Source organism: Nomascus leucogenys, chromosome 2 (assembly GCF_006542625.1).
Source record: "Nomascus leucogenys isolate Asia chromosome 2, Asia_NLE_v1, whole genome shotgun sequence".
In the NCBI taxonomy this organism is placed as follows: domain Eukaryota; kingdom Metazoa; phylum Chordata; class Mammalia; order Primates; family Hylobatidae; genus Nomascus; species Nomascus leucogenys.
This window is the reverse complement of record NC_044382.1, coordinates 102,512,341-102,526,755: the sequence shown is the minus strand read 5'-3', so window position 1 is coordinate 102,526,755 and position 14,415 is coordinate 102,512,341. Positions and strand designations below refer to the sequence as shown.

Below are 14,415 nucleotides of genomic sequence, written 5' to 3'. Positions count from 1 at the left end.
TCAGGGGGTCTGTATTCTGTTCCATTGGCCTGTGTATCTATTTTTGTACCAGTACCATGCTGTTTTGTTTACTGTAGCCTTGTAGTATAGTCTGAAGTCGGGTAATGTGATGCTTCCAGCTTGATTTTTTTTCTTTTTTCTTTTTCCTTAGGATTGGCTTGACTATTTGGTCTCTTTTTGGGTTCCATGTGAATTTTAGAATAGCTTTTTCTAATTCTGTGAAAAATGACATTGGTAATTTGATAGGAATATCATTGAATCCATAGATTGCTTTGGGCAGTATAAATATTTTAATGATATTGATTCCTCCAATTCATTAGCATGAAATTCTTTTCCATTTGTTTTTGTCATCTATGAGTCTTTCAGCACTGTTTTGCAATTCTCCTTCTAGAGATCTTTTGCCTCATATGTTAGATGTATTTTTAGATTTTTTTTTTTTTGGTGGCTATTGTAAATGGGATTGCATTCGTAATTTGGTTTTCAGCTTGAATGTTATTGGTATATAGAAATGCTAATTTTTGTGTGTTGATTTTCTGTCCTGAGAGTTCACTGAAGTCATTTATCATGTCTTGGAGTCATATGGTGGAATCTTTAGGGTTTTCTAGATATAGAGTCATATCAGCAATGAAAAGAGATAATGTGACTTTCTCTTTTCCTATTTAGATGCTGTAGTAGTCCGCTCTCACACTTCTATAAAGAAATAACCAAGTCTGTGTAATTTATAAAGGAAAGGGTTTTAATTGGCCTCAGGAAACTTACAATCATAGCAGAAGGCAAAGGGGAAGCAAGGACCTTCTTCACATCGCAGCAGGAGAGAGAAGTTCAAGCATGTGAGAGCACAGGAAAAACTCCTGTTTATGATGAAAATTCACTCACTATCATGAGAACACAAAGGGGGAAACTGTCCCCATAATGTAATCACTTCCCTCCCTTGAGAGGTGGGGATTACAATTTGATATGAGATTTGAGGTTTGGGACAGAGAGCCAAACCATATCAGATACCTTTTATATCTTCCTCTTGCCTGATTGCTCTGGCTAGGACTTTCAGTACTATCTTGAATAGAAGTGATGAGACTGGATATCTTCTTAGGGGGAATACTTCTAACTTTTGCCTGTACAGTATGATATTGGGTGTGTGTTTTTCGTAGATGACTCTTATTATTTTGAGATATGTTCCTTTGATGGCTAGTTTATTGAGGGTTTTTATCATGAAGGATGTTGGATTTAATGAAAGCATTTTTCTGTGTCTGTTGAGATGAATGATCATCTCATTAACAATAAATAACAAAAAATTGTTTTTGTTTTTAATTCTGCTTATGTAATGAATCACATCTATTGATTTGCATATGGTGAACTATCCTTGCATTCCAGGAATAAAGCCCACTTGATCATGGTGAATTAACTTTTTGATGTGCTGCTGGATTCGATTTGCTAGTATTTTGTTGAGGATTGTTTGGTCTCTGTTCATCAGGGATATTGACCTGTAGTTTTCTTTTCTTATTGTATCTTTACCAGATTGGGATAGGGAGTTAGGGAGGAGTCCCTCCTCCTTGACTTTTTGTAATAGTTTCAGTGGAATTGGTACTAGCTCTTTGCATATCTAGTAGAATTGGTAGAATTCAGCTGTGAATCAGTCTGTTCCAGGGCTTTTTTTGGTTGGTAGTTTTTTTAAATTACTGATTCAATTTCATCACTTGTTCAAGACTGTTGTTTTTTCCTCATTCTATCTTGGGAGGTTGTGTGTTTCAGGGAATGTATCCATTTCCTCTAAATTTTCTAGTTTGTGTGCATAGAGATGTATATAGTAGTCTCTGAGGATCTTTTATATCTCTCTGGGATCAATTGCAATGTCATCTTTCTCATTTCTGATTGTGCATAGATTTATTTTCTTTGTTAATCTAGCTAAGTTTATCAATTTTATTTATCTTTCAAAGAACCAAATTTTTTATTTTGTTGATCATTTGGATGGTTTTTTGGGGTCTCAATTTCATTTAGTTCTGTTCTGATTTTAATTATTTTTTCCTTATACCAGCTTTGAATTTAGTTTGTTCTTGTTTTTCTAGTTCCCTTAGGTGCAAGGATAGGTTGTTAATTTTGAGATTTTTCTGTTTTCCTTTTTTTTTTTTTTTTGTTGAGATGGAGTCTTGCTCTGTGTCCCAGGCTGGAGTGCAGTGGCGTGATCTTGGATCACTGCAAGCTCCGCCTCCCGGGTTCACACCATTCTCCTGCCTCAGCCTCTGGAGTAGCTGGGACTACAGGGTGCTTGCTACCATGCCCGGCTAGTTTTTTATATTTTTTTAGTAGAGACGGAGTTTCACCATGTTAGCCAGGATGGTCTCCATCTCCTGATCTTGTGATCCGCCTGCCTCGGCCTCCCAAAGTGCTGGGATTACAGGCATGAGCCACTGCGCCCAGCTGAGATTTTTCTGTTTTCTTGATGCAGTCATTTAGCACTACAAACTTTCCTCTGAATGCTTTTGCCACATCCCAGAGGTGTATGTTGTGTCTCTATTTTTGTTTGTTTAAAAGAATTTTTTGATTTTTGCTTTAATTTCATTGTTTATCCAGAAGTCATTCAAGACTTTTATGTAATGATATCCATATGTAGTTTGTGTGGTTTTGAGAGTTCTTCATGGTGTTGATTTCTATTTTTATTCCACCCTGGTCTGAGAAGATGTTTTGTATGATTCATTTTTTATTTTATTTTTTAATTTAGTTTTTTTCAAAAAATTTACCAAGACATGTATTATGACCAAGCATGTGGGAAATCCTGAAGTATGTTCTGTGTGCAGATGAGAATAATATATATTTTGTTGTTGTTGGGTGGAGTATTCCATAGATGTTTATTAGGTTCAATTAATTGTCAAATTTAAGTTCAGATTTTTGTTTGTTTTCTGCCTTGATGATCTGTTTAATAGCTTTTGTGGAGTGTTAAATTCTCCCCTTATTATTGTGTGGCTATATAAGTCTTTTCTTAGGTCTAGAAGTAATTGTTTTATAAATTTGGGTGCTCCAATGTTGGGTGCCTATTTATTTGTTGAATAGAACCCTTAATCATCATGTAATATTACTTTTTGTCCTTTTTATTGTTAAAGTCTATTTTATCCAATACAGGATTAACAGCCTCTGCCCTTTTTTTTTTACTTGCATGATAGATCTTTTTCTATAGAAAGATTTTTACTTTGAGAAAGATCTTTCTGTATAGATAGATCTTTACTTTGAGACAGATCTTTCTGTATAGATAGATCTTTACTTTGAGACAGATCTTTCCGTGTAGATAGATCTTTACTTTGAGCCTTTGTGTGTCATTACATGTGAGATTGCTCTCTTGAAGACAGTAGAAGGATGGGTCTTGTTTTTCCATCCAGTTTGCCGCTCAGTGTCTTTTAAGTGGAGTGTATACACTGTTTGCATTCAAGGTTAATATTGATATTTGAGGTTTTCTTCTTGCGTGGTGTCGTTAGCTAGTTGCATGGTAGTCTCAATTGTGTAGTTGCTTTATTGGGTCTGTAGGCTATGTGCTTGCATGTGCTTTTGTGGTAGCAAGTATCATTCTTTCATTTCCATGTTCAGATATCCCATAAGCATTTTTTGATAGTGATCAATTCCTTTAGTGATTGCTTGTCTGGGAACAACTATTTCTCTTTTGTTTATGAAGCTTAGTTGGATGGGATATGAAATTCTTAGCAGAAATTTCATTTCTTAAAGAATGCTAAAAATGGGTCCCCAGTCTCTTCTGGCTTATAAGGTTTCTGCTGAGAATTCTGCTGTTAATCTCATGGATTTTCTTTTATTGGTGATGTGATTCTTTTCTATAGCTGCCTTTTAAGAATTTTTGCATTGATCTTGGATAGTTTGATGACTATGTGTCTTGGGGAAGGTCATCTTGTATAGTATCTTGCAGAAATTCTCTGGATTTCTTGTATCTGCATGTTGACCAATTTAAGCAAGATTACAGAAACTTTTCTTAATTATATCCTCAAATATGTTTTCCTAGTTGCTTACTTTCTCTTCTCACTCAGGAATGCCAGTAAGTCATAGATTTGGTCACTTTACATAATCCCATATTTCTTGAAGGCTTTGTTCAGTTTTTACAATTATTTTTTCTTTATTTTTGTGTAGGTTGACTTGGAAGGGCCAGTCTTTGAGCTCTGAGATTCCTTCTTCCGCTTGATGTATTCTGTTGTTAAGACTTCCAATTGTAGTTTGAAATTCCTGGCTGGGCACAGTGGCTCACGCCTAGAACTACTCATGTTAGAACTACTGGGAGGCCAAGTCGGGAGGATTGCGTAAGTTCAAGGAGTTCAAGACCAGCCTGGCCAACATAGTGAGACCTGGTTTCTACTAAAAAAATTTGAAAATTATCTGGGCATGGTGACGTGCACCTGTAGTCCCAGATGCTTCGGTGGCTAAAGTGGGAGGATCAGTTGAGCCCGGGAGTTTGAGGCCGCAGTGAGCTATGATCATGCTACTGCATTCCAGCTTGGGCAACAGAGCGAGACTGTCTCAAAAAGGAAAAGAAAAAGAAATTCCTGTAGTGAGTTTTCTCTCTCTTTTTTTTTTTTTTTTTTAAAGAGACAGGGTCTCCCTATGTTGCCCAGGCTGGTCTTGAACTCCTGGGTTCAACAGATCCTCCTGCTTTGGCCTCCCAAAGTGCTAGGATTACAGGCGTGAGCCACCACACCCAGCCCCCTGTAGTGAATTTTTCAATACCAGAAGTTCCATTTGGTTCTTTCTTAATATAGCAGCTATGTCATCTTCAGTTTCTGAATTGTTTTTCCGATTTCTTCATGTTGGATTTCAGCTTTCTTCTGGGTCCCATTCATTTGCTTTGCCACCTATATTCTGAATTCTCTGTCATTTCAGAATTTTTGTTCTGTTTAGCATCCATTGCTGGGGAACTAGTGGGATCATTTAGAGATGATGAAACACTCTGGCTTTTTGTATTGCCAGAGTTCGCGCACTGTTCATTCTCATCTAAGAGAGCTGATACTTCTCTCTTTTTTGTTTTTTTTTTTTAGTTTGCTATCATTTGGATGGGTCATCTTGATTTGTTATTCTTTTTTCCCTTGTGGGTATGACTGTGGTATGTATTCTTTGTGATTGATTGGATTTGTTTCTGGTGCTTTCAGGGTGCCAAGGCTCTGTGTAAGTTTCTTGGATATAGATAGGTTTGTTAATTGGCTTTCTCAGATGTTGCTTGTTTTAGCAATGTAATTTTGATTGGTCGCGTATTTCAGGCTACAGTCAGTAGATAGCACTTAATTGTAAGAGCTGGTTGGTGGGTGCAGGAGCAGAGGCAATGGAGAAGCATGAAAAGCACCCTCCCCGAGCCAGTGTTCACCTTCAGTAGGGGTGGAGCTACTGGAGAAACTCAAGAAGTTGTTTGTCTCTTTAAGGCCATGCTCATAAACCCTGGTGGGAAAAGCCTTTGCCAAGTTCACAACAGTGAACTGAGAAAACGGGCATGGAGGCAAGAGATTACTCCCTTCGTCCTTGTCCATTCAGAGGCTTTGGTAGGTGCTTCCTTCAGCAGCTGGCACCACTCTTGCATTTCCTTTGACTCAAGCAGGACTTTGGCAGGATTTGCTCCCTACTCCTTCGGTGGCAGACCATGCCAAGGATTAGATTTCCAGGAGTGAGATCTGTCTCCCTTCTGCTCCTGAGACCTGGTAGGGCACTATCCCCCATTTATTGGTATATTTTAAATTGAGGTATCCAACCAGTTATTCAGTTACATACTGAATACAAAGATCTTGAAGCCTCTGCGTCTCAAAATAAATGGTATGGGGATTTTAAATTGTATTTTTATTAATCATAATAAGCAAAGTGAAACTGAGTAACACAGGATAGAATAAATATTGTATTTTTGTTTTATTTATTTATTTATTTGTTTGTTTGTTTATTTTTGAGACGGAGTCTTGCTCTTGTTGCCCAGGCTGGAGTGCAATGGTGCTATTTCAGCTCACTGCAACTTCTGCCTCCCAGGTTCAAGTGATTCTCCTGCCTCAGCCTCCCAAGTAGCTGGGATTACAGGCATGCACCACCATGCCTGGCTAATTTTGTATCTTTAGTTGAGACTGGGTTTCGCCATGTTGGCCAGGCTGGTTTTGAACCCCTGACCTCAGGTGATCCACCTGCCTCGGCCTCCCAAAGTTCTGGGATTACAGGTGTGAGCCATCGTGCCTGGCTAAATATTGTGTTAAAAGCGAAAGTTTTTGGGAGGCCGAGGCGGGCGGATCCCAAGGTCAGGAGATCGAGACCATCCTGGCTAACACGGTGAAACCCCGTCTATACTAAAAGTACAAAAAATTAGCCAGGCATGGTCGTGGGTGCCTGTAGTCCCAGCTACTCGGGAGGCTGAGGCAGGAGAATGGCGTGAACCCAGGAGGCAGAGCTTGCAGTGAGCTGAGATCGCACCACTGCACTCCAGCCTGGGCAACCATGCAAGACTCCATCTCAAAAAAAAAAAAAAAAAAAAAAAGCGAAAGTTTATCTTCAAAATATTTTTAAACTTTCAATACAGTAAGAGCTTATAATACCAAACTTCATTTACATTTGTGATACATTGTAGTGTGATAAGTCAGATTGCATATTTTGACTCCTTTGGGCTCATTTGTGAAATCAGGGCTTTCTAAGCAAATGAATAATGTTAAAAGAAGATGCTTATGTAAAAGTAAACTATTTTCAACTGTTTTGTAAGTATCCATTTAATGTAAACATGATATATGTAATTATTTCAAGCAGAAAACTGAGAGTATTATTATCACTTAAGTGTACTCATTATAAATGACTTAATTTCATTCTGCCATTTAGAACCAAATTTCTACTAGGCAATGATTTGTTATCTTAAGGCTGTTTACAAATTGTTTCTTTTCTTTTTTTGGTTGTGGGGAGAATCAAACCCCAGCGTCCCACATAACAGGTAGGTATACTTACCGCTATACAAGCACGGAAAAAATGGTTTATTTTAAAATATTTTAAGCATTTAAAAGTTATTTTTCTTTTAAAATGTTTCATATGTTTAAAAACTTTTTAAAAATTATTTCTTTTAATGTTTTACTTCATATTTTACTAATTCAGATACTTACTGAGTCTGTTTTCTAAGATTTTATTTGGTTGAAAGAGGCATAAAAATTTTATAGATATATTTAAATCTTTTAGAGTTTCCCTTTTGATTCCATTCATCCACCTTTACATTTAAAGTCAGGATTCTCTTAGCATTTATGTGTCATCTATAGGGATGGGTATGCCTGGTGATGTATGGGTACTGGTGTTTTATGTCTTGGGCTGATATTCTTACTCTCCTAATAGGCCTAATATAGAAATTTTTTATCTTACGTAGTTAATAAAGTTGTAAAATAACAATTGTTATTGCTGTGAATCAATAAGGCCAAATTTAGTTTGTTACTATTGAGAGATTTTCTTCTCAGGAAGAAAGAATGAAAGCTTGAATATCTGGTAATAAAATAAACTTTGTGTTTAATTGAAGTATTTATATCATTTACCTTACCTATGCAGTAATATATATTATCATGTACTACATTTTATTTCTCAAAAGGATCTGTAGTACCTTCTAGGAGGCTTCTTAATGTCACTCTTCCTCACCCCCTTAAATTATAACTAGCTAGAATAATTTCAGTGCTGTTACTGGACTAAAGGTTATCATTGCTGGCTTCTTATTTAATTAAAGACCTGAAGTAATGCTGAGATGAATGAGGAACCTGATAAGCACATAGTAAGTGCTTAATAAGTGTCAAAAATAAATTCATAGTAGGATGAATATAACCCTTCTATTGGAAGTGCTCCATGGAGAAATGATTTTTAGTATACTTCATTTTCCTTATTTCTGTGTTGTATTTCACTGATCACCCCTGCTCTCCTTTTAACAATTTTCTTTAATCCCTGCATGCAGAAACTCTGAGCTAGAAAAATTTGAGTCAGACTCTAATTCCTTGAGGGCATTACTGTATTAGTAGTCAGGAGATTTATTCCATGAATATATAATCTCAAAATTATTTTTCTATCACTTCCATTGTGGATTCATTTAACTTTTATCTTTACGGCAGCTTCTTAGGAATCAGAAGAAATCCAGGAAAATTGCCAGGTGTAGTAGATTTTTCTTTCCAGTGTTTCTTTCAGATGACACTAGACCTCTTCATGTGTAGTACAAGTACCTTATAACAGAGTATAATCAGTTCTTCCCTCTTGTCACTTATAACATTGCTGACATTCATTCTGCTTATCTATAATCACAAAATACATTGTTGCTGTTATTATTTTAAACAAACTGTTATCTGTTAGACCAAATAAGAATAATAAAATATTTTATTTTACCTTCATTTCTTTCTTGTCTAACACTTCTGTTTCTGTGTTGATCCAAATTCCTGACCTCTGTAATTTTCATTTTCTCTGAAATAAGTTTTAACATTTCTTGTGAGGCAGGTCTACTGGCAAAAAAAAAAAAAAAAAAGAAGAAAAAATTCCCTAAATTTTTATTTGTCTCAGAAAGTCTTTATTTCTCCCTCACTTTTGAAGGATAACTTTGCAGGATATAAAATTCTAGGTTGGTGGGGTTTCTTTCAACACCGAATAATTCCCTCCTCTGTCTTCTTGCTTACATAGTTTGTAAGAGAAGTCCAATGTAATTCTGATCCTTGTTCCTCTGTAAGTAAATTTCCACCCTTCCCCCACCAGCTTCTTTTAAGATTTTCACTTTGGCAAGGTATAGTCTTTTTGTTTGTTTCTTTGTTTTATTTATCCAGCTTGATGCTCTCTGCACTTCTTGGATCTATTATTTTCTATCCGTCATTAATTTTGGAATATTCTCAATCATTATTGCTTCAAATATTTTCTCTGTTTCTTCTCTCTTCTCCTTCTTGTATTCTCATTATGCATAAGTTACACCTTGTGTGATTGCCCCACAGTTCTCTAATATTCTGTATTGTCTTTTCATTCTTGTTTTCTCTTTGCAATTACATTTTGAGCATTTCCATTAACTTATCTTTAAGCTCATTGAGTCTTTCCTTGGCCGTGTCCAGTCTACCAATTAGCCTATTAAACCCAGTCTTCATTTTTGTTACAGTGGTTTTGATCTAACATTTCCTTTTGATTGTATCTTGGTTTCCATGTTTCTCCTTACATTACCCATCTGTTCCTGTATGTGGTGCATTTTTCCAATAAAGCCTTAGCATATTGTAGTTGTTTTAAATTCCTAGTCTGATGATTCCACTATCTCTGCCATATCTGAGTCTAGTTCTGATGTTTGGTTTGTCTCTTCAGATCATGGGGGTTTTGTTTGTTTGTTTTTTTTGCCTTTTAGCAGCCTGGTAACTACTTGTTGAAAGCCTGATATTATATATCAGGTGAAAGGAGCTGAAGTAAATAGGTCTTTAGTGTGAGATTTTATGTTTATTTGGCTAGGCATTAGATTGTGTTTATTGTTTGCTTTAGCTGCATGTCAGAGGCTACAGTTTCCTCTAGGCTCTTTGTTTTTGTCTCCTCTGTTGTCTTTGGTTTTTTCTAGGGTCCTTATAAAGGGCCTGACTCTTAGAGTTATTTTAGCTGTAATCCCCTGGTATTTTATAGGAACTCTGTTGATATGGTGGTAACTTAGGGTAGATGGGGAGATATTCTATAGTCCTCTATTAGGTCTCATCTCTTAAATGAGCCGGACTTGGGCATTTCCCTTTCCCCCAGGTCAGCTAGGTTCTGGTAAAATAGTTTCTCTTGAACTATTTCAGGCATTGTTAAAGACAATAGAGAGCTCTGGAGTATTTTTAAATGGTTACTTTTCCCCTTCCCCTGCCTGAGAGTTTTTATGTAGTCTTCATAGTGAGAACCTAGTAGCCCTCCTGGAAGTAAAACTCATAAAAATTTGTCCCCTCCCCCTTAAGTTTGAACCTCCTCCTAGTTTTTAACTCTTAAGCTAGTCCACACCCCACCAGCAGTTCCTCCATTGCAGTTTAAAGTGTTCTTACATTAGTACTGGTTTCAGCTGAGGTACCCTGTAAACTGATTTTATATCTGCTTGTCTGTCTCTCCATTTTCAGGGAAGCAGTTTGCTCTGTGGCCTCACTTCTGTGATGGATCTAATGCAAGTTGTTGACTTTCAGTTTGTTCAGCCTTTTTTCTCTTTGTAAGGTCAGTAGTACCTACTTCCAAGCTCTATATACATCAGACCAGACAACGGAAATTCTCTGTTTCTTATTAGAATGAAAACATAATTTTAGAGCCTGCGTAGTCTCTTAGGCCTTTTCTTTTCCATCTATAAACACAGCTCCCAGTGAACATTTGAACACAGATGACATTTGGAAAGAAATACTTTTTTCATCTCCTTTTTGAAATTATCTTTTTCATTTTTTGGTTTTTCTAAATGCAGAATGCAATTCTATACAATCTGGAAGGCAATGAATGAGTCCTTGATGCTTTCTTCCTAAGCCTTGATTTAGCAATTAGAAAATTTTTTTTTTTAATCTTGAACTTGTATCTCCCTCAAAAGATGTAGACAGGATGGACAGAGGAGAATTCATATACAATTTTAAGTATCTTCTGTTTGCCGGAGTATCCTCTGAATACAAGAAGGAATAAAGGTAGGAGACCAAAATTATAGTGTTCTATAAGTAGATGTGTAACAGATAGGTAATGATATTCAAGTAGTATGTTAGATAATGATATTCAGTCATGTCCAGAGGAAAAGAGAGGTGAGACACTTTGCCATACCTTGGAGGGTTGGGATGAGACCGTGAGAGTTACCTGAAGGAGCTGACATGTGATCTGTATTTTGGAGGATGACTAGAGCTGAGGAGAGCATGCTGAACATGGAAAATTGCCTATAAGATAGATGATTTCATCTATGGTTGCTTTTTTCCTACAGTAAGGATTTGGAGATCAAAGCAAATTAGGCAAGTTAGGTAGTGTTTCTCCAACTCTTACTTGATATATAGTTTTATTACTTGGTTTGATATGTTGCAAATTCCAGACTTGCTCTATCATGTTTTTCAAAGCTAAATAAGCAATTTTTGAGTTTTTTGAATTGTTTTTTATTATCCTGTAGTATAAACCTTGAGGATTAACTGATGTATCTAGTAAGAGCTGTTGACTTTTAGTTTCTTCAGCTTTTTTGTAAGGTCAGTAGTATTTAATTTTTTATTCTCAGATTATGTCTTAAGTATTCGGCATGGTGGTAGAATTCATTTGGATTAAGTTTCATTGGTTTTGTTGTTACTTCAAATGTAAGGATATTTTGTGATTTCATAGATAGTAGGATATTTTCGAAAAGTTAAACCACTCATTTTGCTAATCTTATTTAATCTATTTCTCTTAAAGCAGCAGGTCATTGTATAACTTTACACATATGTTTAGTCTTAACCTCCACATTTTTAGTTTACCCTTATAAGTCTACAGTACCACTACATCCCAGTGAAGGTATAATCAACATAATTTTAACTACTATGTTAAAATGTAAGAATACTATTAGTTTAATAACTAGCATTTTATTACCTAGTTCTAATGTAGTATCATAGCTTTTGAAGTTACCATTACCAGCCAAGATAAAGCTGTTCTAGCATACATCTAATATACTGTTTCTAAAATGAAATGAATACGTATACATAGAAGAAAGAATTTTGGACTCCTTGAAGAAAGCAGGATAAAGAATCTATTTTAGATTACGAATACAGCACCAAAGCAATTGACATCTTAATTTTCTAAAAAAAATCATCCTGTGATTTTGTTTCATAAAATTTGACTTTTAATTATGTTTCTGCTAAAATTATTCTCTGAGGTATTTTGCATAGATAACTTAAGACATTTTGGGGTGGAGAAACACTCCTTAAAATGACCATTAGTACCATCTATTTAATATTTGTTTTTATTCCAGATGTCTCTTTCCTTACTCTTTGCCTTCCTTAATAGAAATAGTGTGTTGACTTTCTTTTGCTGCTATAACAAATTACTATAAATTTCGAGGCTTAAAGCAACACAGATTTATTATCTTAACAATTCTGTAGGTCAGAAGTCCCGTATGAGTTTCACTGGGCTAAAATTAAGGTGTGAACAAGCTGTTTTTAGGATCTAGGGGAGAATTTGTTTACTGCTTATAAGGGTTGCTGGCCGAATTCAGTTCCTTGCAGTTGTAGGACTGAGGTCTCATTTTCTAACTGCTGTAAACTGAAGGTTATTCCACTTTATAAAAGCTACTACATTTCTTGGCTTGTCTTCTTCATCCATGTTGAAAACAAGCAATAGCTAGTTGAGTCACTTTGCATCTCTCTGACCCACTGTTCTTCTGTAATCTTCTACATTTAAAGACAACCCAGATAATCCTAGAAAATCTCGCCATTTCAAGGTTCTAAACTTCAGTTATATCTGTTGGTTCATTTAATTTGTAACATAACTTATTCACAGGTTACAGGAATTAGGACATGGACATCTAGAGGAACTATGTTTCTTCCTAGCATAAGCAGTGTTACTGACATGTCCCTGACTTTCTGGATGAGTTTTCCTTTTCTGTTTAGAATACCTCTGACTTTTTCCTCCTCGATTCAGTGAACATAAAAGAGGTGTTGAGATTCAGAGTCACTAAGGTGCCATTAATATATTAAATGTAATGCCTATGGGAAAATAATAGGAGAAACAAATTTTAGAAACACTGAAAAAAGAAAATATACTTTCAGAGTATTCTCTTGAAAAAGAGAAAGTTGCGTATATTTTTGTTAATGTATATTAATTGGTCCTAATCCTTAATACAAAGGTTCATAGTTATTCATACAGCAGCAGGAAGTAAACCATTATGGGTAATTAGGAGTCTCTTAATACAGTATCAGAGCATTCCAAGATGAAGAGATATTTACTCAGAGCAATAACTTGCAACAATTTACCAAAATTTTTGTCAGTTTTGATAATGGATGACATTGGATCTTAATGTGTTATTTCTCTCCTACTTAGATCATCACGAAGTATGTGTATGAGCTCCTGGAAAAGGACTGTAATTTGAAAAAAATATCTATTCCAGTAAGTCAAATTTTAAAGAAATGTTTATTTCAAATGAAATGTTTATTTCCAAGTAAAATAGTTTTTAATTCAGAAGAAAACTTTTGTTTTGGGTTGACTGTGATAAGTTTAAATGTTAAGGTTTATTGTGTTGATAACGATAATTTTAAATGCTTATTAGTATACCTTATTCTGCACAGTAGTTCTTATAAAGAATACTCTTCAGTATAAAGGAAAAACCAATCTCTAGTCTCTTTGAAAATGATGACTCAATTAAAAGGATTACCCTTACCTGTACCCTTTCTCATTTCACTAGAATAATTTGTTTCTATTTATTTATAGTAAACCAGTGCAGTTTTTGTTACATTAGACATTCACTATCTCTTTAAATATTTCTTGGTTTTTAAAAATATGTCTTATTTCTACACACAGTATGTTGTTTCCTCTATACATTCCCAAATTCATTCCTGGTGCTTCCTGTTTCATAACCCTGCTCCTTCCCTTTTTGGCAGAACATTTTTTTGAATTTTGCACATTTTGCCATTTCAGAGTGAAAAAGTTTGAGATTTGTTCTCAGACTCAAATTATCAAAAAAACAAAACAGAACAAAAAAACACAAACTCGTTATTTTAAATGTAAACCACAAAATATTAAGCTTTAAAATGAAGAAATTGTAATCGTGTGTGTGAAATAGTGGTTGGACTAGATTAGAGGACCTTTGCTGCTCTTGACAACGTTGTGATTTTATGATATATAAGATTCTGGGAGACTTGATGAAAGTAATTCATTTAAGGCACAACACTTTGCATATAGATAATTTTGTTTGCATGAAATGTTGCATGAGTTTTAAAAATTATTTGCATAGTGCTATTTTATTATAAATTGGAGGGTTTGAAGATTTCTTAATATTGTCCCTCTCCAGAACTGATTCCATAGTTCCTTTTTTAAAGGAAACCTTTTAATTTAGTTTTCCATTAGTAACCTCAAGTGCAAGATCACATTATTAGTCATTCACTCATTATTCATTTATTCAACATATATTTATTTAAATGTTTTTTAGGTGATGGACACTGGTCCAAGTGCTTATGATGGATTAGTCAATAAAATATTATTCTGTTAACAGCTACATCAACCCTTGGTTTATTTGGAAATTTTTCTTCCTTTACAGACAAGATTTTAGTACCTTTCTGGGAATGAATATACCAGTCTTTTTTGGATTTAAACTTACTGTCTTAGTTTTGACTTTAGGCCTAGCATTTTACTTCATTTAAAGTATATATTGAAATTTGGTCTTCTGGAAAGTCAGGGTAGAATTTTGTCACTTTGCCCAGTTTTCCTTTCTTATTAATTTTATTTCTTTCAGAGTTTCTGAAGAATAATATTTAAAGAGCATTAGGTTAATTTATTGATACAACACAATTA

The 14,415-nt window shown here is 35.1% G+C and overlaps 1 protein-coding gene across 3 annotated transcripts in view; it reads left to right on the top strand.

The window, feature by feature from the left end:
* Positions 1-14,415, top strand: part of FAM172A (family with sequence similarity 172 member A) — a 481,319-nt gene that overhangs the window by 127,851 nt on the left and 339,053 nt on the right. For all 3 annotated transcript variants that reach the window (XM_030816846.1, XM_012505467.2, XM_030816852.1), the window contains exon 5: positions 12,949-13,014. In XM_030816846.1, coding sequence (XP_030672706.1) covers positions 12,949-13,014 — 66 coding nt within the window. The remainder of the gene's footprint in view (positions 1-12,948; positions 13,015-14,415) is intronic.